We start from the raw sequence: 24,691 nt of genomic DNA, 5'->3' as shown, positions 1-24,691 counted from the left end.
CATACTGTACCTATATATAATAATATATGATGTTTAACAGACACTTTAATCCAAAGCGACAAACAGTCATGCATGTATAAATTTTTTACATATTGGTCCCAGGAATCAAACCCACTACACTGGCATTGCAAGAGTCCTTCTCTACCAACTGAGCCACAGAAGACCACTGTAGCTCACCCACTATGTTAAACACTTGTATCATCTACCAATTTTCTGCTGCTGGGTATTGACATTGTAATGGATGTGCTGTCCCTTTCTTGTCTGGCCTGACCTGAACGGAAATCAGAGTTTGTTACTCTACTTTTGTTCTGTTATACAGTATGTAGAATTTGTTCTGATCAGCTCTAGTCAGGTCTGCCCTGTTTGGTGGTATTTTGGTACTGCTCTGCTCTGTTCAGTTATAACCAATGTCAGGGAATTTGGTTCTGTACTGCTGTTTATATGATACGCCTTCTAAATCAATTATTGTCTCTATTTGGTTATACAATAACACTGCCTGTCAGCTCTCTATTCTGGAGACATGTATTCTCAGTCCTGATCACTGTACACTGTGAACACTGTGTGCGGTCAAACGGGGGCAGTTCCACCCACCTGAGCGGCCTGGACTGTTCTCTTCATCCAGCAGAAAGCTCTTGGTCTGGGCTGACTAATCCACACTCAACAAGCTGGAGACTCCAGAGGGATTCTGCCCACACAGTGTTGTACTGTGCTCCCTCTCTCAAAGGCCAGAGTGGGCCTAGAGAAGGAGGGGAAGGAAAAGGTAGAAGAGGGGCATGAGAGGGGCAAAAGAGAGAGAAGCATACTGTATACAGAATATTCACTTATACTATATTCATGAGACAATAGATACATTTATGATCTTGAATCTACTGTATAAGGCCACAACTATGATTCGATATTATACAAGATAAGTTTATGTACAGTTCTGATGAGAAGCTCTCTTTAAGCAGTAACTGGTTAATGTTGAGTCCTCGATACAGTACAGTAACATTTCACAAAAGTCTGGTCCACAAGCTGGAGGTAGTCATCTGCCAGTAACTATACAATAAGGAAAATATGTTTATTCAAAATAACCACAGTATAACCTCAGATCTGCAAATACTGTAGATAGTGCGTAGATGATTTGGCTTATGGTTGGTGTCAAAGTCGTGAATATTCTGCTGACTCTATTTATTAGAGCTTTCCGAGTCATTCCACAACAATGGGAGGAAGTTCATGGCATTTCCTCCTATACTTGCAATTTAGTTAGCTAATTTGGGGAATTTCCAGGAAAGCTCCAGGTTTATTGGTTTGTGTGTGTGTGTGTGTGTGTGTGTGTGTGTGTGTGTGTGTGTGTGTGTGTGTGTGTGTGTGTGTGTGTGTGTGTGTGTGTGTGTGTGTGTGTGCATGTGTGCATGTGTGTTGTTCTAAAAGACCCTCTTTGACATGCTTGTGTGTGTGTTTTGAAAGGTGTTCACTGCCGGGATGTAGGAAGGAAAGGATATTTATCTGGGCTGTGAGTGCACTTCTGTATCCGCAGCTATCCTCACTCACTCACTCACTCAGCAAAGCGCCCCCAAGGCAGATTAAAGGTCAGTGGTCAGGAGGACAGAGGGAGCATAGACGTGAGCTAAGGGGAAAGGCTAAGACAGATATACAATGGGATATGTCAGCGATGCACTCAGATGTTATCCTTTTGGATTTTAAATCGGGGTACTGCTCTGACTCAGTACATAACCCATTGTGCTTCATGTACTGTAATTGTGCCAATGGTATGTGCTAACCCACTTGTAGATGTTGACCTGCGTGTCTTGTGTGTGAGGTTAGAGTCAGGTTTTGATGTGTCAGGAGTTATGGTATTGAGCCAATGGTAAGGAGTTCAAATGTGCCTATTTAACCCATAAAACCCCTTTTCCACCGATGTCTACATTTCTTACTCTGAAACACTGAACCTTCGCAGGAAAACACAATTACAATATGCTGCAGAGTATAGGCCTACTGTAATTATTGTTTGTAAGTTGCTGTATATGGATCATAATACAAAGAACAGTCTAAAGGAAATCCGATCAGAACAGACTCTACTTTCATGCGAAATCTTGTCATTAATTAGCGTAGCAACTCCCAGAGTGTATCTCAATTATTTGATTCCTCGCTTCCTCTTTCTTCCCCTCCTTCTCAAAGAGCATTGGCAGTGTAAATTCAAGGTCCCTCCCCTAGGACCTGTTCCTCCAATGAGTTTTAAGAAGGAGATTGGGAGAGAGGATGCGAGGAATCAAGGGAAGAGGAATTGGAAAACAGCCTGGTTTCTTGAACCATATAAAACCACTAGAGGGCAATGATGAATAATAAAGGCACTGAGTTTTGTCCTTCCAACAACCAACAACATACTGCTGGTGGGGGGGCTTTTGGGGGCGGTTTACAGGAGGTATCAGTCATTTTGCCCATGACAAAGGCAACTGTCATTGTGTATTAGAAAACGTTTTAGTGGTGACATTTGGCTTTGACAGGAATAGGATTCCTGGTGATAATGCATGAAAAGACAGATCGAATTTAAAAAATATATGATTTACGTTCACTCTCGCTCTATCTCCCAGCTTCTTAATAGCTTCTACCCCCAAGCAATAAGACTGCTGAACAGCTAATCAAATGGCTACTCAGACTATTTGCATTGACCCCCCCCCTTTTTTACTCTGCTGCTACTCGCTGTTTATTATGTATGCATAGTCACTTTACCCCTACCTGCATGTACATACAGTATTACCTCAATTACCTTGATTAATCTGTACCCCCGCACATTGACACGGTACTGCTACCCCCTGTATATAGCCTCGTTATTGTTATTTTATTGTTGCTCTTTTATTTTTTAACTTCAGTTTATTTATCTAGTAATTATTTCCTTAACTCTTTTTCATAAAACTGCATTGTTGGTTAAGGGCTTGTAAGTAAGCATTTCACGTTAAGGTCTACACCTGTTGTACAATTGTATTTGTGTGTGTGTGTGTGTGTGTGTGTGTGTGCAGAGTGTGAATTATATTGTGTCAATCCAGGGGGGGGGGGGGGGGGGGGGGGGTCCCTTGTTTCATTCGGGGGATCCCTTTTTTCACAGGACTTCTGATTTGTGCACAAAACATTTTTATGGGCCTAATAGTGAAGACGTATTTTAATTGTAAAAATGTTTTACTTTTTAATGTGGCATGAACACAACAAGTCATGACGTTTTCATCTGATTGTCAAACAAATCACTTAAAAAGTAGGCTACCTGCAGCATGAGGATACCTGCACACTCCAATAATTCCAGCATCCAAAGAGTGCACTATGTACTAGCCATTTGGGACCCAGTCGATACAATGTTGCAAGTCCACTATGGAAAGCTTAAGACAGAGAGCTAGGCTGACAGGTAGCATGGCTGACTTGACCCACGGTTTACAGCGCAGGGAGAGCTGTGACACACTGGTCTCGAAAGGAGGCAGTTTGTTAATGCATTATTCGCTCAGAAATTGAGCAAGGGATTTATCACAAGGGTTGAGACCTCTCGTTGTTTGGATTTGAAAACCAATGTAATGGGAGAGGGCTGCGCTCAGGTTCTGTGTGTGGCTGTGCATGTAGGCGTTTGAGCGAGAAAGACACAGAGAGCCAACCAGTAAAAGCCCAGCCCCCTTCATTATTGACTCATTGTGCCAACAACGTCAAAGAGCCATTCCAGACTCTGAAGTCAGGAGGACTTTGAGAGTTAGGTGTTAGCCAAACTAGCAGACAGGCGGAGTAGAGAGATTAATTCAATTGAAAGGTTTAAATCATGACAGAGTGGTGGGAGTGTTCGTTTAATTTGGAATAAGCTTTTATTTTCATATTTAACACTGTAGCAGTGCGAAATAAATTTGCCCCCCCACCACCAATGTTGGACTTTTGTTGCATTTAGGGGAGCTAATGTCTCATCCCCTGGCCCCCATAATTTGCACATTGTGGTGTGTAAATGTGCTTTAGTGCAAAGACAGTAGCATGTCCTTTTATGTAAGGCTATTTATTGCGAAACATAAACATTTCATGTGTTTTTATCCAAAACAACTCTTACTGTGAAATGAGTCAATTACAATCTAACCTCATCCCCAGGATAATTGTGCATGAGCGGAAGTGTCTGGTGAACGAGATGTATTAGGCTACAAACAATCATCTACGTGTGACGTTTTTAGATTTTCCCCTTTCCATTATGTTCGAACCCAACCATAAAAGTAACTATTATTTTACAAAATAAAGTTCAAATCATTGCAAATGTTAACTCGAGCAACCAGAATTAGTCTAGATGTTCCTTGCTTGAGACAAGTCTTACACCTGTGCCTTTGCTCGATATGCGCAAGTTTACCTGCTTAGAGCAACTGTAACCAGTTGAGTGCGAACGTGGGTGAAGGCTGACAGTGAATTAACGTGGGAGTGAGGGGCAGATACTCGCTAAGTGACTGAGCAGTTCAATGACATGCAGTCTTATTCTTTCTTTCTTTTTTTACCTAAAGGGAGGAAACAAGCCCATTAGAAAAACTTTTTTTTTTTTTAACGCAAACTGCTCCTCCTTCCTAAGTCTTCCCGGTTGTGGTCTGACTCAAACTTCAAGACTGCATGGCAGAGTGGCTGAGGAAAATAGCCTAGTCACTTAACTCCTCCGTCACAAAAGTCTCTTTCACGCAACTATTTTGATTCATTTGGACGTAAAGTCGTGTCAAACAAAAATGTCTGCTCTAAATGTCGAAGAGAGCGGGTGTCACGCTTGACCACCGACCCTTGAACAAGTTGACTGTCTATCTCAACGGGTCGATCGACGGTTGGATGTCAAATGGTCCATAATAACTTGCAAAAGACGCACTCACTTTTGGACAGACATATGGATTCGCTCGAAAACCCTGGACTACAAGTATGTACAGTTGCAATATTTGATCATTTCTATGCCTATGTCGCATGTATATGGTAATAAATAACTTGCCATTTATGAAGTTATCCAACAAAAATAGATGCAAATACCTCGTTTCCAATACCATCTTGGCTTGGCGCCAAATGTAACGAATCAGTAAACCATAACCAAAAACGTTGGAGGAGCCTGAGTTATGTCAGGTAGCATAGCCTACCTTTTGGATGATAAGGACGAATATTATTGTAAAAAGTTCAACAACTAGGCTGCTATTGTTTCAGGTGTGTTACATAGTTATTAGCTGTCATTCTTTTGAAGACAATCAGGCTGGTGCAATTCAATTATTTTACCTGGTGATCCTAGCCAACTGGTTTATTAGGCAATAAGTTTCTTACATTTATGCATCAGTAAATATTTGTATTTCTTTTGCATGGCCAGTCCAGTACGTTATTAGCCTTGGGGGTTGGATATGACATCCACACAGTTAAAACGGGGTTTGTCTCCCAGCCTTGCATGCTTTGATGTGATTAAGAAAATATTTAGATGGTCTCTTGACCAGGTCAGTGGTTCAGTAAGATGTCTGAATCATTTTACATTACAGGACACAGTATAGAGAGCAATAGTAAATGTGTCGTTTTGTAGGCATTAACTCCACGGTGGCTCGTTGGCCAAAGCCTATGGGGAAATGAATGATTTAAAAAAAAGAAAAAAAGGTTTTTGGATTAACACTGAAAATAAGGTCTGTGGTAAACACATGCTTAGGAGATCTTATACGTTTTGTTCTATGATATAACGTCGTCAGCTCACGTCACTTTTTGTGAATTTTGAAGCATTTATGGAATCAAAACAAGAACATAAAGCACATAAAGGCTATATAATTCATAAAGGTCATGTTAACGGACTGATATGATCTCAGATCTTATTTGCGGCATTTAACCCGAAAACCCCATTCTTTCCCCATTAATGTCCCCTTTTTTTCTAAGAGTGAGGAGCTTGCCAGCTTGTAGTCCTAAAGAATGGACATGAGTTACCTCTGGTTTGTTCAGCCATTCCTATAATGGCTGAACAAACCAGAGGTAACTCATTTCCATTTTTTAGGACTACAAGCTTGCAAGCTCTACACTCTTAGAAAAAAAGGGTTTTAAAAGGGTTATTCGGCTGGCTCCATAGGATAACTCTTTTGATTTCCAGGTAGAATCCTTTTTAGTTCCATGTAGAACCTGCTATACAAATGGTTCTACATGAACCCAAAAGGGTTCTACCTGCAACCAAAAGGGTTTTACCTGCACCCAAAAAGGGTTCTTCAGAGGGTTCTCCTATGGGGAGTATATAATAGCCCTGGTTTTGAACTACTGAAAGAGCAGATTGCAATTATTATTGCAAGTACTGGATGTTGCACTATTTCCACTTGCCTATCTGTTTATGAATGTAGTGAATTCAATATTCAGAATGTTCATAAAAAGATATAGGAAATATATGCACTACAAATGGCATTCAACGTTGTCTAATGTCACTACATATTGAGTGCCTGCACCAAAATGGGTATTTTAGAGTAAATAGACTAGACATAATAACTGGTTAAAATTTGAATTGATTTGATTTGTATTTGGTTTCTAAGTAACCGACAGAATAGCTTTCTTTTTATATTCATAATTTACATGTCCTGGGGGAATGTGTTGGAATAAAAGCAGATTTGGTGTTTAGTCAGTTGCTACTAGCAACATAGCACTTCAACCCTGTAGTGCAGTTTCCTGAGGTGTAGCCTATTATGATCACAGACAGTAAATAAACTATTGATCATATGAGCCCCATGCATATGAGCCCCATTTTATTTTCCAATTACTTAAAAACTATCTTCAGTGCCACCAGAATCTTTTACCATAGTAATACACTCATTGTTTCCCCTATATTCCCCACCACTCTTCCCCCCAAAATAAAATATACAAAATAATATATATTTTTAATTATTATAATTTTTTGAATTTCTGCTGACGCACGCTTTTAAGATCAGAGTGACAAGTTACAACAACTTACAAATAGGACGAGAACATAATTACATTTTCATGCATTTTGGAGTTGAAAAACCTTCTCATTGTCGTTCAACAAAACAAAATCTTCTGGGAAGACCCCCCCCCCCACACACACACACGAAGACCCCAGCTGCTACGACCCACATAAGATGTCATACCCCATACGTCAACACGTCATACCCTTTGTTATCCAGGTTTTAGTGTTACCTGCTGATAATGGTCTTTAAAAACAAAAAAAATCTGTTTTCTCCCCTTACTGAAGTCACATGGAAAAGGAGCACGGAGGAAAGGCAGATTCAAAGGATCAGATGGAAGCACCTCTTCAGATACAACAACCAACAGCTTTGTGCGACAGGTAAGGGGATCAAACACCCTGTGTTTAGGTTACCTAAAAGGTATTTATCACCTCAGTATCTTGGAAGGTCTGTGGATTTTCTGCAAAGCCAGTGGTTGCCAGTGAGAATCTGATTTAGGAAGTGTGGGTGGGGGTGTGAAAGTAATCCTGAGACACTACCTTTTCTGACTTTGAATGCGTTAGAGAGGGGCATTAGGTCACTATAATGGTATGAATGTGATGATATCTCCAGGCGTTCTGTATGCGCTAGAATATCTGTCCATCGGACACTTACGACATCACGTCTGCACTGGATGTTTACCGCATATAATTACAACGCTCTACTTCTATGGTTTACAGTACATAGCCAGTAAGTTCATAGTGGCGTAAGAGTGAAAATTGCCAAGTCATTGATATAAATCATTGCATGTTGCAACGAGAAGCCCCTTTGGTAAACAGTGCTTGGGTACAGTATGTTAACGATCTCTGTGAACTGCCGGCACCGGTGGCCCTGTATCTTTGCACTCAGTGGTTGAGTGTGGCTGGCGAGGCTGGGGCCTAAAGCAGACCCTCTGAGGTACACAGTGTGAAGAAGCACTCGCTGCGTCTGGTTTATGTTGGAGCAGCGGACCTGCGGAGCCCGACAGGGAGAGGACGGGTTAAGGATGGGCGCCTCGGCCGAACTGTTTCTTCCTTTTTTGGAGGAGACACAGATCGCCTCCTCTTTAGCAGAGCAGGGGTGAAACCAGAGTGGGATCAGAACAATATGGCACGTTGTGGAATTGCCGTCTGCTTTCTCTCAGGCACAGAGAAGGTGTTTGAGTTGAGGCTAAGGGAAGTTCACGTTTGCTTTCACCGTGTGTTTATATGATCAGTGAAGAGTTGCGGTGTGGATTAGGGTGGTGGTGATGGTCTTCTCAGCAGTGATATGTCATGGCTCCCCTCCTTCCCCTCTCAACCCCCCCCCCCCCCCCCCCCCCCCCCCAACAGGCTCATTAGGCCGACCACCTCTGACTGACTGTCGTCATCCTCTACGACGCTCTCAGTCCAAACTCAATTAGACCGAGCGCGGCTATAGTAGCTTACATCTGAGACACGACACTGCGGGAGAGATGCCGAGACATGAGCGGGAAGTTAGGACAGGGAAGGAGCGTCAAGTAGCGGGAGAGAGAAAGGGAAAGGAAAAGGGAGCGAGGGGGAACGACAGTACGTCTGAGACACAACCCTGCTGAGAGAGATACCCAGACATGATGTAGGATGTGAGAGAGAAAGTAGAGAGAGAAAGAAAAAGTGAGAGAGGAAAGGTTGTTCCCGGGGTCAGACTGGCAAAGCTAAGAGCAGACATAGTATCCCCTTTTAGATGTCTGCTGGAAGAGGACTGCAGGAACAGCAGCCCTTTCAGGAATTCTGCTAGGAACTTAAGTCACTACACTGTTTTTGAATTGTTTTATCATAACAGCGGTTAAGCTGACCTTCTTTCCCCTCCCCCTCTCCATCTTGTTGGACATGATTATTTTCACTTCTCACACAAGTATGAGGCTGCGGTGTCTAAAACTTTAAACTAACACATAGTGGGAACTGGGTTTCAAAACATGTTTCGCTGCCTATTCGTCAAGCTGTCAAGCTCTTTTTAATTTTCTCCGACATTTTTCCGTAATCGTCCCTCTTTGTTATCAGAGCTCTCACCATGCTCAGACTCAAATGTATACATCATCAAAAGAGATATCTTTTAAAAACTATAATAATAGTTGAGGTACATTTTGTGATGATTTTATGTTACTTTCCTTGAAATGATCTACAGAACTTTTTCATCAAGCTTTTAATTGTGAGTCTCGCCTATTCCTTCCAAATGCTCCTATCACACGTTGCTTGAGTGCCTTCCACTCTTCTCCCATCTCCCCAACACCACACCTGTTGGCATGGTGACTCAATCCCAGTATCCATGTGGGCGAGTGTTCAGAGTGTTCAGCGGCTCATCGGGGCTACTGTACGCTCGATCCATTACACCTCTCATCTCTCGGTCCTGCAGTCAAACGGCTACGCAAAGAACAGTCTTACTTTGCTCACTCTTACACAGAGAGAGGGCAGACAGAGACAAGGGGACGAGAGAAGAGAAATGGAGACGGAGAAAGAAAGAGGAAAAGAAAGAAAGAAAGAAATAGAGAAGTGCCCTGTGACTCTTACTGCCCATGGGGTTTATGGTAGGATGGAGGAGGTTAAGAGCAATGGTGCTCCGGACCACTCAGTCAGCAACCAAAGGGAGTAGTGGTGGTGCGGTAGTGGAGTAGTCTCTAAAGGACTAAAACTGCGTCATGGACTCCATAAATAATGTTGAACCGAGCTGAATGTCATTGAGGGGATGGTAACTGATACTGTATAATTGCAGGGATAAAAGCTTGAAGGGCACTGCAGTCTAATTTGTTTAAGATTTTAGGCCCTCTGTCCAAAATGGAATCGTTCTCAGGTTGCGTCCCAAATGGCACCCTATTCCCTATGTGGTGCACTACTCTTTACCAGAGCCCATCAAAAGCAGTGCACTATATAAGAATTTGGGTGCTATTTGGGATGTATACTCAGTGCTGCCAAACCCTTTGTAGGATTTATCAGATTACCATACATCTCCTGAGACCTTATCTAAGTGCTCTGGACATTTATTAATAGTATAACAGGAGAATAGAATGAAATGCATCCCAAACAGCCATAAAGGTACACGTTTTTAATGCCCAACGTCCACTGCTGGAGTTTTAGTTATGTGATTTCTGCGGTAGGTCTTTGCATTGACTGATGAGGCATTTTACACCAGCCTGGCTATAGAGCATCTGCCATTTCTCAAACTCTGGTTTACATAAGAATTATGTAATATCTCCTGCTGCTGCTTCCCACTCTCTGCTGTGTTTATGTGAAAGGTCTCACTTGGCTTCCCACTCTCTCTCCCTCTCACTCTCTCGCCCACCTCCTCTCTCTCTCTCGCTCCCTTTCACTCTCTCTCCCTGTTTCTCACTCACTCACGTTCTCTCTCTCACACACTCGCATTCTCTCACTCACATTCTCTCACTCACACCCTCACATTCTCTCACTCACACACTCACTTTCTCTCTCTCTCTCACACACTCACTTTCTCTCACTCACATTCTCTCACTCACACACTCACTTTCTCTCTCTCACACCCTCACATTCTCTCACTCACACACTCACATTCTCACTCACACCCTCACATTATCTCACTCACACACTCACTTTCTCTCTCTCACACACACTCACTTTCTCTCATTCACACACTCACTTTCTCTCTCTCACTAGCACACTCTCTTTCTCTCACTCACACAGTCACATTCTCTCTCTCACACACTCACTTTCTCTCACTAACATTCTCTCACTCACACACTCACTTTCTCTCATTCACACACTCACTTTCTCTCTCTCATTCACACGCTCACTTTCTCTCACTAACACACTCACTTTCTCTCACTCACTCACACACTTACTTTCTCTCACTTTCTATCACACTCACATTCTCTCACTCACACACTCACTTTCTCTCACTCACACACTCACTTTCTCTCTCACACACTCACTTTCTCTCACTCACATTCTCTCACTCACACACTCACTTTCTCTCATTCACACACTCACTTTCTCTCTCTCATTCACACACTCACTTTCTCTCACTCACACACTTACTTTCTCTCATTCACACACTCACATTATCTCACTCACACACTCACTTTCTCTCACTCACACACTCACTTTCTCTCTCACACACTCACTTTCTCTCACTCACATTCTCTCACTCACACACTCACTTTATCTCACTCACACCCTCACTTTCTCTCTCTCATTCACACACTCACTTTCCCTCACTCACACACTCTCTCTCGCTCTCTCATAATGCCATTTGGGACACTGACCCTCTCTCCATAGGGATAGGGGTGGAGGTAGTGGTGATGGGGTGTTTGAAAGAAAGGGTGTGGTGGGGTCTGCAGGGGCAGGAAAACCCTTTTTCATTCTCTTGATTAGAGACTTTTTTATTTTCATCCACAAGTGATGTTTTTTCCTGTTAATGGAGGGAAGGGGTTACGTAAGCAAGTTATTGGCTGTGCCACCTATCAAATCTGGCAACCCCAGGGGGGTTTTATGTAACTGATACCAAGGACACAGACAGGATATGGAGTCATCTAGTTGCCTCTGTTCAGGCCACTGACAAACTTATAGACCTGAGTCCTGCAGACATTTTTAAGGACACCCCAATATGTGGAGAGGATGTGCCTCTGTTCAATGTTTCCAACAGTACATGTTTTCTGTCATCTGTGAGCCATAGGCTGGCAAATGAATCAAGCATTATGCTTGTTGTTGGCTACATATGCAATGCTCATAATTTGCAAGAATAATAGAATAACCATTCATGTTAAATGGACTTGGATACTAGATGAATGGTTTGGACCTATGGGTGGCTACTGTAAGGCAGTTTATGGTGGCGCATCACTTGTCTCCTCTGTTTGAGCTAGTGGCACAGAATAGCAAGACTGCCATCTGGTGGTAAGAAATGAAGAGGCATTTACCCATCATGAATATGAGCTACTGCATTGTCAGTCAGTGTTGGCATGCATGTCCTTGGAGTTGAAGTTATGTGAATAGGTACTAACCTATAGGACTCAAAATGAAAAGAGAAAAGGTTTTGCTTCTGTTGTAGTATTATAATAGATTGTTTTTATGTTAATAGAATGCTCATTCAAGCCCACGAACTGCATAGAATCACATTATGTCCCAAACAGTTGTTCATCCTTTTAGGGTAATATATCCAGGAGTGACCTTGTCTTGTTTACCTGAGGGGAAAATGTAAGATGGATGCCTGTATAATCTCCTCCATTCTCCTGTCCTGTCAGGAGGGGAGTCATTAGAGAGCAGTGCCCTCTGTTACGAGCAGGGCAGTCTTTGTCTTCAGGCACCCACTCTCTTAGGATGGCTCCCAAATGGCACCCTATTCCCTATATAGTGCACTATTTTGGACCAGAGCCCCATGGGCCCCGTCTCAAAAGTAGTGCACTGTGTAGAGAATAGGGTGCCATTTGGGATGCACACTCAGTGATTAAATGAGAACGTCTGCAGGACAGACAGTGGGGCTGAGACCTGCCAAGCCTGCCAAGTATCTGAATCCTCTGTGTTGTTTTTGTTTTTTTGTCACTGTGAATCGTTACTTCACATTTCTGATAAATAGTGGTGTGTTGGTATTATCATTAAACCTTGAAGTTTTGATACATTACAGGAGACCTAAAGTAGTGTAGTATAGTCTAGTCTAGAGGTCGACCGATTAATCGGCATGGCCGATTTCAAGTTTTCATAACAATCGGTAATCGGCCTTTTTGGACACCGATTATGGATGATTACATTGCAATCCACGAGGAGACTGCGTGGCAGGCTGACCATCTGTTACGCCAGTGCAGCATCAAAAGGACCTTGTGGCTGCAAGGAGCCAAGGTAAGTTGCTAGCTAGCATTAAACTTAAACTTATATAAAAAAATATAATCTTCACATAATCACTAGTTGACTACACATGGTTGATGATATTACTTGGTTAACTATCTTGTCCTGCGTTGCATATAATCAAAGCGGTGCCTGTTCATTTACCATCGAATCACAGCCTATTTCAACTTTGCCAAACGGGGGATGATTTAACAAAAGCACATTCGCGAAAAAAGCACAATCGATGCACAAATGTACCTAACCATGAACATCAATGCCTTTCTTAAAATCAATACACAGAAGTATATTTTTTTAAACCTGCATATTTAGTTAAAATAAATGCATGTTTGCAGGCAATATTAACTAGGGGAATTGTGTCACTTCTCTTACGTTCAATGCAAGCAGAGTCAGGGTATATGCAGCAGTTTGGGCCGCCTGGCTCGTTGCGAACTGTGTGAAGACCATTTCTTCCTAACAAAGACCGTAATTAATTTGCCAGAATTTTACATAATTATGACATAACATTGAAGGTTGTGCAATGTAACAATAATATTTAGACTTAGTGTTGCCACCCATTCACTGAAAGAATAAACATTTTGTTTTCGAAATGATAGTTTCCGGGTTTGACCATATTAATGACCAAAGGCGTGTATTTCTGTGTGTTTATTATATTATAATTAAGTCTATGATTTGATAGAGCAGTCTGACTGAGCGGTGGTAGGCAGAAACAGGCTCGTAAGCATTAATTCAAACAGCATTTTACTGCGTTTGCCAGCAGCTCTTAGTAATGCTTGAAGCACAGCGCTGTTTACTAAAGTGCCTATATGAACATCCAATAGTCAAAGGTATATGAAATACAAATGGTATGGAGAGAAATAGTCGACGCGTCATAATTCCTATAACAACTACAACCTAAAACTTCTTAACTGGGAATATTGAAGACTCATGTTAAAAGGAACCACCAGCTTTCATATGTTCTCATGTTCTGAGCAAGGAACTTAAACTTTAGCTTTTTTACATGGCACATATTGCACTTTTACTTTCTTCTCCAACACTGTGGTTTTGCATTATTTAAACCAAATTGAACATGTTTCATTATTTATTTGAGACTAAATTGATTTTATTTATGTATTATATAAAGTTAAAATAAAAAAGTGTTCGTTGTTCATTCAATATTGTTGTAATTGTCATTATTACAAATATATATATAAAAATCGGCCGATTAATCGGTATCAGCTTTTTAGTTATTTTTTGGTCGGTATCGGCATTGAAAAATCATAATCAGTCGACCTCTAGTCTAGTCTAGTATACACTCTTAAAAATGTTGGGTTAAAAACAACCAAGTGCTGGGTAAATAGTGGACAAAACACACGTTGGGATTTTTTTATATTTTATTTACTTTTTCTCACAGCATCAACAACCCAACTTAAAGAAATCAATGAGTTGTTTGTGACCCAACTGCCAAATGTGGATGTTTTTAACACAGCATTTTTTTTTAGTTGTATATACTGAACAAAAATATAAATGCAACATGTAAAGTGTTGGTCCCATGTTTCATGATCTGAAATAAAAGATCCCAGAAATGTTCCATTCGTGCAAAAACGTTTTTCTCTCAAGTTTTGTGTACAAATTTGTTTACATCCCTGTTAGTGAGCATTTCTCCTTTGCCAAGATAATCCATCCATCTGACAGGTGTGTCATATCAAGAATCTGATTAAACAGCATAATCATTTCACTGGTGCACCTTGTGCTAGGGATAATAAAAGGCCACTCAAAAATGTTGTCACACAACACAATGCCACAGATGTCTCAAGTTTTGAGGGAGCGTGCAATTTGCATGCTGACTGCACGAATGTCTACCAGAGCCGTTGCCAGAGAAGTGAATGTTTATTTCACTACTGTAAGCCGCCTCCAATGTTGTTTTAGAGAATTTGGCAGTACGTCCAACCGCCCTCACAACCACAGACCACGTGTAACCACGGCCAGCCCAGGACCTCCACATCCGGCTTCTTCACCTGCGGGATCGTCTGAGACTAGCCACCCGGACAGCTGATGAAACTGAGTGGTATTTTTGTCTGTAATAAAGCCCGTTTGTGGGGAAAAACACATTCTGATTGGCTGGGTCTGGCACCCCAGTGTGTTGCCCTGGCTCACAAGTGGGTGGGCTTATGTTTAGATTAGGGCTTAATTTATTTATTTCAATTGACTGATTTCCTTATATGAACTGTAACTCAGTAGAATCGTTGAATGTTGTGTTTATATTTTTGTTCAGTGTAGTAAAGTATAGTATAGTACCTATTAGGTCCATGTCCCTGAAAGATCTCTGTACCCTCACAGCGCTACTCATTTATATGTGTTCTCATTCAGATAGTACAGATTTTGTTGTAGAGCGGCGTATCATGAGCGGTGTATCACGGCCCACAGCTATTTGTCATGGTAGCTGCGTAAGGAACGAGTGAGTGATGATCACTTCTCTGATACGATGGGATGGTAGTCCCCCTCCCATTGCCTCTGTGAAAGGTCTCTGCCTGTAATGATGCTCCTCCATCAAAACAGTGACGCCTGTCACACCTATCCCCAGAATGAGGCATTGATGTGACACTCCGATTTATCAAAGCAGAGAGGAAAGAATGTGCCATATTTTTTTTTATTTCTAACTAGTAGGCTCTAAAAAAGTTCCCGCTTGCCCAGATAGGAGATTAATATATATATTGATTCATTACAGTACATATGAATGCATCACTGGAGGCTATCTGTAAATACTGTAATATAAGAGACTGTTCCCTTCCCAAATGATTGCTCTATGGGCCCTGGTCAAAAATAGTGCACTATATAGGGTAACAGTTGGGACGCAGACTCTGCTTTGGTCAAACTGGCCTGGCCTAGAGAGATCGGGGTTTGCCCTCTTGTCTGAGCTCAGCTCTCTAGCCTACTATCTGACAGTAGACGTCACGTTACGACTGTCCTTGTGACAAATAGCTCTCTGGAACCTGTGGCGCGTACTAGATGGAGCAGAGAGAGGAGAGCAGCGTGAACAAGGAGAGGGGAGCGACAAGAGAGATTAGGGCTGCGTCTCTACTGGCTCCCCTTTTCCGTATATAGGGCTCCTGTCAAAAGTAGTGCACTACATAGGGAATAGGGTGCCGTTCAGGACGCAGCAGATATCAGCAGCAGCAGCGGAGGACAGGAGAGACAGCGTCAGCGGCTGCCCTTGCCCCGTGGAGCGGTGGTGAGGACACTGCCGTCTGTTTTAGTCACAGCACAGCAGATGCCAGAGTATCAATGTCATCTCTGCATACAATTAATACATTAAAGGGATACGTCGGGATTTTGGCAACGAGACCCTTTATCTACTTCTCCAGAGTCAGATGAACTCGCGGACACCATTTTTATGTCTCTGTGTCCAGTATGAAGGAAGTTAGAGGTACTTTCGCGAGCCAAGGCGAACTAGCATTAAAGGCAATGACTGGAAGTCTATTGGTATCTGCTAGCATAGCATGCTAGCAGATACCCATAGACTTCCAGTCACTGTGCAAACGCTAGTTAGCAACTTCCTTTAAACTGCACACAGAAAATGGTATCCACGAGTAGATAAAGGGCTTCAATGCCAAAATCCCGAAGTATCCCTTTTAAGCCTGTATTAGCGGGATCAAACGGAGAGCCACATTGTGCTATAAGGACGACAGCCATTGAAATGACTCAAACTTTCCCCGGCAGAGGGAAAAAACACTGAGGTTGCTGTAGAGTGTTGGAAGAAATGCTGCTGCTTACCCAAAGCAGCTTATGATGTAAACAGCACAGCACTCCCCGGGAGAGGGAAAGTACTCATAAATACCAGCCTTTCAGACACCGAAAAGGAGAGAATTCCAATCAGTAAGAATGAGATAGGGAGAGAGAGAGAGAGTGAGAAAGAGACAGAGTGAGAACAAAAAGGAGAGCGGGAGAGACAGACAGAGAAAGTGAGAAATAATGAAATAAAGTTGGTTTGTCGGGAGGGAAAAGGGGAGAGAGCGTGAGGGTAAAGCTAATGTTCTAAGCCAGTAGTGCCGGTGGCCAATTGAAATTCAGACTGTGTATCATCCATCCCTGTGTACTCAGACAACAGCACCTGCTCTTCAATGCAGCGAGGAGACAATGGTAAAGATAGGACAGCCAGTCTCTCTCACTCCTCTATCCTTCTGTTTTACCCCCTCCTCTCTACCCTTCTCCGACTACGACAGGACACTAAGAGAGGAGGTGACTGAGAGACATTACACACCCTTGCAAGGAGAGAGAGCGGTGGGAAGGGATGGTAGGTTGAGCGAAGGGGCGGAGAGATGGAAGGCTTGATTGCAGCAGAGACACAGTAGTGAGTACATTAAGTTCTGGACTCAATCATCTGTTAGGCTGAGTGCACTGGGCAGGGCAAGGGAAAGAGCAGGAGAGACAAGGGGTGGGGTGGGGAGGAGAAGAGGAGAGGGGGGGAAAGAGAAGCGATGAAGCCAGTGTTCCACTCAGCGCTCAGACATGACTGAGCCAGGGACCACAGGGAAAGAGAGAGAGAGAGAGTCCTGCTACTGCTGCTGCTCTCTGCACCAGACACAGACACAACCAGACAGAGAGTCTCTGTTCTCACCAGCTAGCCCAGCAGCCAGATCTCTGTCTGAGCCTCTGCCCTACCTTGCCCTACCTTGCCTGACCACCACCCTGCAGTTCTCTCTTTGCCAGCAACACACTCTCTACAGAAGACTTAAAAAGAAAAGGAAGATTAGAGAGAAAGTCCCGTTGACTCTTCCCTGTCCATCCATCTGACTTAACCCAAGGTGAAGGCAGAGAGAAAGAAGAGGCGTGGCGTAAGCGGCGAGGGCCACGCCCCCCCCCCCTACTGGAAGGACAGTGGTCAATAAAGGACACTGGTAGCTCCGCCTCCACTTCTGAGTCAGGACCCCTCTACACCGTGTGTCCCCCAGGAGCCTCTACAGGACAAGACGGTACACACACACACATGAGGAGCTGAACCAAAACCAAGGGAGCCAGCCAGACAGCCAGACAAGACAGTCAACCAGGCAGCCAGTCAACCAGGCAGCCAGTCAACCAGGCAGCCAGCCACCGTACGGAGCTGAACAGCGGCAGTACTGCAGAGGATTTGGTTGAAAGCTAAATAGAGGAGCAGCCCCGCGGTGCTGAAGAGGATAAGGATTTGGGTTGGGGTAACAGGCAGTGCTGTAACAGACCTGCGCCTCACTCAGAGGCACTCTACTCTCTTGGCCTCTGCTGCGCTGTGGGACATGGGGGCTGGCTGGAGGGCTGAGGTGGCGCTGCCCTGCCGAGAGTTAGATTAGATAGTGCTTGGGTCTGACTGTGAGGATTTGATTGTACGTGTGGAGGGGGAGGAGGGGGGGGGGGGGGGGACTCGGCGTGGATACAGCAGTCTCCTCCGCTCTCTCCTTCTACTCCGTCTCCTGCCTTCGTTCCCTCTCTCCCTTCCATCCTCCTCCGCCCCTCCTCTCCTGCTCCCCCCTGCGGGCCGAGTGTTTAGCCATGGACCGAGGCTGAGTGGATGCTGCTGCCTGACAGGGTGTCTGTGAGGCGGCTGCCGTCCGTTCCTGAACCCCCCTGATCCCCTTCATGCCGTGCTGTGGGCTGGGCCATCGCCGGAGAGCACAGCTTCCATACGTGAGTCTGTTGCCTAATTCTATCAATTTAGGACCGAGAAGAGATTTTAATAGAGGGAGAAGGGAGAGGGAGAAAGTGTAATTGCTTTTTCCACTGAGAGGGCAAACAGAGGCATAAGGTATTAGTCTTAGTAATGTTGTACTGTGTTCAACACCGCATACACTAAGAAAGCGTTTCCGTTAATGATTCCTTCTAGGAATACCTGTAGCTCGTTCAAAGTCGTGTGTGTGTGTGTGTGTGTGTGTGTGTGTGTGTGTGTGTGTGGTGTGTGTGTGTGTGTGTGTGTGTGTGTGTGTGTGTGTTAAATCAAAATCAAAGTTTATTGGTTGCGTACACAGTTTAACAGATGTTATAGCGGGTGTAATGAAATGCTTATGTTACTAGCTCCGAACAACGCAGTAAAATGTCCAACTAAGAACACAAATAACATATCCCAAAAAAAATCTTATCAAGAAATGTTTAAACGTCAGAAGGAATCCAATTAACCCAAATAGCACTGTAACAGTAATCCAACGGCAATCTATACATATATACACCAGAAGAATACGATATGATATACTCAGAATGATACGTACAGCAGTAGATATTAGAGTGGGCTATATCATGAATCCAGTATATAAATAAATATGTGGTGTGAATAAACAGTGTAACTAAAATGGGTATAGCAGTAGAAATAGTAGAATGAGCTATGTCGAGAATACGGTATTTAAATACACAGTACATTTGCAAGAATTTAGCTTCCGGACTAGAGTCTGGAATATAAATGATTTAAAAAAAAAAAGGTAGTACAAAATATGTTTTATTGTCACATACACCGGATAGGTGCAGTGAAATGTTGTTTTTTGTTTCTACCATAATAGTACGGCGTCCCTAGAGCAAATGAGGGTTAAGTGCCTAGCTCAAGGGCACGTTGACAGATTTTTCACCTTGTCAGTTCGGGTATTTGAACCAGGGACCTTTCGGTTACTGGCCCAACACTAACTGCAAAATATATATGTATGTGAAGGGTGTGTATGGACAGTGTGTGTGTGTGTGTGTGTGTGTGTGTGTGTGTGTGCGTGCGTGCGTACATTCCTGTATGCATGCAGGCACGTGCAAATGTTTGAGTGTGTATATATAATAAATTAAAATAAGATGTTTCATTGTCACATACACCAGATAGTATGTACATGTATGCCTGAGAGAGTGAACACAGCAACAAGCGCACATACACACACACACACACACACACACACACACACACACACACACACACACACACACACTCTCTCTCTTTGTTTATCTGCATGCAAGCTTGATTGTTTCTCTGTTTTGTCTGTTCCGGCTGCACCCTTGCAGATTTATCTGCACCCTCACTGAGACTGCAGGGTCTTGCTGCGAGAAACCTTAGCGCTCGACTCTTAGCGGACTGCCAGCTTTCGACCCATCCAGCCAGCCACACTAGGAGGCAGCTGATTAATCTTTTATTTCATGTTTATTTTGGGGATTGGACAGGGAGAGCGGAGGATGTAGTCAGTGGGTGGCGTAGAGCGATGTCCTCAGACTCATCCCACTGGGCACTAACGCCAGTTCACCGTCCAGTTTTGATTTACATTTGGTTCAGTTGATTCGTGCCCGGTTATAGACTGAAGAGATAGAAGTCTCTTGGCTGGCTCTGCACTCTTTCTCCCTGCAGTGTACTGTGATACAGTAGCTACTGTTTCACACACACACACACACACACACACACACACACACACACACACACACACACACACACACACACACACACACACACACACACACACACACACACACACACACACACACACACACTACATAACACAAGGACTGTTGTCACCACTAGATGTCCCTGTATCCCCTTTCAGATCAGATGTTACGAGTGCGCGCACACACACACACACACACCACACCCTTTTACACATGCACCCAGCAACGCAGATTTTATGGTACTATAATCAACTCATGATGCAATAGTGCAGTAGTGTTTTCATCAGGTTCACATTTGTGTGAATTATGATGTCACCCCAGATCTCAGACAGAGCTTGGTTGTTAATGTGTACAGAATGTTCTCAGATTTGGCCTGTAGTATGATATCCTTCCATTATGACGTTTCGCTGGTCTAAATCAAAGCCAGCCAATGCTAAATGCTGCAGATTTTTTTCTGGATCAAAATGGGGCTTAGGTGGTGGGTGTGACAGGAGCGTGGCCTTGGGCATGGCCAATGGAGTGGTCACTGACTGAACATTTTAGAGGCCCTTCTGTTGGCTGCAGTGACAAAATGTGGCTGTTTTAAAACTAATTTCCTGCAATTCTACTCATTTTCCATGTGGCGGCGATACCATTGTGCAGTTTGAAAGCAAAATTCCTGCAATTCTACAAATTTTTTCATGGGGCTAAGAGAAAATGTGCAGTTTTAAAGGTACACTGAACAAAAATAAAAACGCAACATGTAAAGTGTTAGTCCCATGTTTTTCATACAAACAATTTGGGCACAAATTTGTTTACACCCCTGTTAATGAGCATTTCTCCTTTGCCAAGATAACCCATCCACCTGACAGGTGTGGCATATCAAGAAGCTGATTAAACAGCATGATCATTACACAGGTGCACCTTGCGCTGGGGACAATAAAAGGCCTCTCTAAAATGTGCAGTTTTGTCACACAACACAATGCCACAGCTGTCTCAAGTTTTGACGGAGCGTGTAATTGGTATGCTGACTGCAGGAATGTCCATCAGAGCTGTTGCCAGAGAATTTAATGTTTTTCTCTACCATAACCCTCCTCCAATGTTGTTTTAGAGAATTCGGAAGTATGTCCAACTGGCCACACAACCACAGACCACCTGTAACCACGCCATCCCCCAGGACCTCCACATCCGGCTTCTTTACCTGCGGTATCGTCTGAGACCAGCCACCCAGACAGCTCATGAAACTGTGGGTCTGCACAACCAAAGAATTGCTGCACAAACTGTCAGAAACCGTCTCAGGGAAGCTCATCTGCATGCTCGTCGTCCTCACCAAGGTCTTGACCTTTCTGCGGTTTAGCGTCATAACCAACTTTAGTTGGAAAATGCGCACCTTCGATGGCCACTGGCATGCTGGAGAAGTGTGCTCTTCTCAGATGAATCCCGATTTCAACTGTACCGGGCAGATGGCAGACAGGTTGTATGGCGTCGTGTGGGCGAGCGGTTTGCTGATGTCAACGTTGTGAACAGCGTGCCCCATGGCGGTGGTGTGGTTATGGTGTGGACAGACATAAGCTACTGACAACGAACACAACTGCATTTTATCGATGGCAATTTGAATGCACATAGAAACCGTGACGAGTTCCTAAGGCCCATTGTTGTGCCATTTATCCGCCACCATCAACTCATGTGTCAGCATGATAATGCACGGCCCCATGTCGCAAGGATCTGTACACAATTCCTGGAAGCTGAAAATGTCCAAGTTCTTCCATGTTCTGCGTACTCGCCAGACATGTCACCCATTGAACATGTTTGGGATGCTCTGGATTGATGTGTACGACAGCGTGTTCCAGTCCCCGACAATATCCAGCAACTTCGCACAGCCATTGAAGAGGAGTCGGACAACATTCCACAGGCCACAATCAACAGCCTGATCAACTCTATGCGAAGGAGATGTGTCGCGCTGCATGAAGCAAATGGTGGTCAAACCAGATACTGACTGTTTTTTTGATCTACCTACCTTTGTTTTAAAGATATCTGAATTCCCAGTGATGTGAAATCCATAAATTAGGGCCTAATTAATTTACTTAAATTGGTTGATTTCCTTATATGAACTGTAATTCAGTCAAATCTTTGACCAAATCAAATCACATTTTATTGGTTACATACGCATATTTAGCAGATGTTGTTGCGGGTGTAGCGAAAGGCTTGTAACATTGTTGCATGTTGCGATGATATTTTTGTTTTGCGTAATTTCCTGGTATTCTAAATATTGTGCCATGGCTTATGCTATCTGAATGACTCAAACATCAAACTTTCAGTGAAGCCGCTCAACATCTACATCACATTAGTCATCTAACAGACTCCCATCCAGAGGGACCCACAGATGCAACCAGGGTCAACGCCCCGCTCAAGGGCACGTCGACAGATCTCCCACAGGGTCAAAACCGAACCAGCGATCCGTTAGCCCCAAGAGCTGCCCCTCAACCATCCGAGAACCCCCACCCACCCACACACACACTGTCGCCCCCCCCCCCCCCAAGAAAAATAAAATAATTCCATCCCCCATCCCAATTCACCAACAACCAACAAAATGAACAAAAGAGAAAAAAGACAAAGATAAAGGAAAACAGAAAACAATAATGCAAAAAACAAAAGACTTCAAGGACAACAAAAATCATAGCAGCACGGCGGTTTGGACATAAGCAGCCCGAAAAAAACCAGATTTTGCTATGCAGAAAAAACCCTGAGATACATAGAGTCTTTGTCCCAAATGACACCCTATTCCCTATTTAGAATAGTTTAGTCACTACATAGTATATGTATAATGTGGGATGAAGCCATAGAGGTTGTACATACATTTCTATGGATAAATGACACTAGTCCAATCAGCATACAACACATGCATTATGCTGCCAGTACAGCTGTTATAGCTGCTACTATATCAGACTACTTAAGTCTTTTAGCTGACATAATGGTTGTAAATTATCCTCTGCGACGACAACAAAAAAATCCTCATTACCGCTCTTCCACAGTGGTTTCTGTTTAAGTCTAGGACCTCTATACCAGGCGGTGTCAGGGGAAAGCCCTAAAAATTGCCAAAGACTCCAGCCACCCTAGTCATAGACTGTTCTCTCTGCTACCGCACGGCAAGCGGTACCGGAGCGCCAAGTCTAGGTCCAAAAGGCTTCCTAACAGCTTCTACCCCCAAGCCATAAGACTCCTGAACTGCTAATCAAATGGCTACCCGGACTCTGTTTATATCCATGCATTGTCACTTTACCTCTACCTACAGTACATGTACACATTACCTCAATTACCTCGACTAACCTGTGCCCCCGCACATTGACTCTGTACCGGTACCCCCTGTATATAGCCTCGCTACTGTTATTTTATTGTTGCTCCTTAATTATTTGTTATTTTAAATATGTTCTTCTTTATTATTATTTTTTTATGAAATGTTTTTTTTTTTTTACCGTAGTTTATTTTAGTAAATACTTTCTTAACACTTATTTTTCTTAAAACTGCATTGTTGGTTAAGGGCTTGTAGGTAAGCATTTCACTGTAAGGTCTACTACACCTGTTGTATTCGGCGCCTTTCGACAAATACAATTTGATTTGATTTGAAGTCACTTTGGCCATGTCTGCCCGGGACGCACACTCATGTTGCTGTGGTCTGGATTAACACTTACAAAAGAGCGGATTTTAATCTGAATGATGAGTGGATTAGTACAGGGCTGCAGGCTGCAGGGGTTAGGCTTACTGCCCCTGTGCAGCTGGAGAGATGGCTGTTGTCCTACTCCCTACACGGCAGGCCGGACACTCTGAGCAGGGACCAAGAGCTCTCTGTGTGTGGGATGCTTTTGAAAATGCAGAAAGCCATTCTTTGTGGAAGAGTGACATGAATAAAGCATGAATGGATTTCATTTTTGTGTATATATGGCTATTTTTCTAATGTAGACTAAAGTATATGGTGTGGTAAGAGCCCAAGCATGTTCAAGTGATTCTATCTGCTTTTGAACTCCCGAGACTGCTTCCTTCCGTGACACACCGTTCTTTCTATGTCACTCCTCTCACATGTTTCCAATATGGAGGCCCAAACCGCCGTTTTACGTCCGAAATGGGGCGGAACGCAATTCCGCTTGCGATGGAATTTGGAGTGCGAAGAGGGAGACCTTGCCGGATGGGACTCTTGTCTGACACTGACAAGTTGCAGACTGAAGGGCCAGGGCGGTCTTAGACACTCTGCACGGAAACTGGGCTAATTGAAGACAGCAGGCCCGGTCAAACTCCCTTTATTCTGTTTGCTTTTCCTGGTTCCCATTATGCAACAGGACTGGAGAGTAGTGCATTTGTAGCAGCGGAGGCTGCTGAGGGGAGGATGGCTCATAATATCATCTGGAACGGAGTGAATGGAATGATACCATTCCTCCGCTCCAGCCATTACCACAAGCCCGTTCTCCCTAATTAAGGTGCTCCCAACTTCCTGTGATTTGTAGCCTGTGTAAGAGTTTAGAAAAACAGTGAGTGTAGCAGCAACAGAGTAGACACAACTCCATAGGGGCAGTGTCCTGGACACAGATTAAGCCTAGTCCTGGACTAAAAAGCATTCTCAAGGGAGAACCTCCATTGAAAGTTCTTATTTGTCAG

The 24,691-nt window shown here is 43.6% G+C and overlaps 1 protein-coding gene across 6 annotated transcripts in view; it reads left to right on the top strand.

Annotated features, from left to right (window-relative positions):
* The first annotated feature begins 4,374 nt into the window (after positions 1 to 4,374).
* The window catches only part of cacnb2a (calcium voltage-gated channel auxiliary subunit beta 2a), a 110,493-nt gene continuing 90,176 nt past the window's right edge, over positions 4,375 to 24,691 (top strand). For 2 of the 6 annotated variants that reach the window (XM_082970618.1, XM_014180607.3), the window contains exon 1: positions 18,178 to 18,355. In XM_082970618.1, coding sequence (XP_082826744.1) covers positions 18,308 to 18,355 — 48 coding nt within the window. In that variant the 5' untranslated portion in view covers positions 18,178 to 18,307. 6 annotated transcript variants of the gene reach the window in all.

This window comes from Salmo salar, chromosome 29 (assembly GCF_965601325.2).
Source record: "Salmo salar chromosome 29, fSalSal1, whole genome shotgun sequence".
Taxonomy (NCBI): domain Eukaryota; kingdom Metazoa; phylum Chordata; class Actinopteri; order Salmoniformes; family Salmonidae; genus Salmo; species Salmo salar.
Note: the sequence above shows the minus strand (reverse complement) of the source record. Positions and strands in the feature narration are given on the sequence as shown.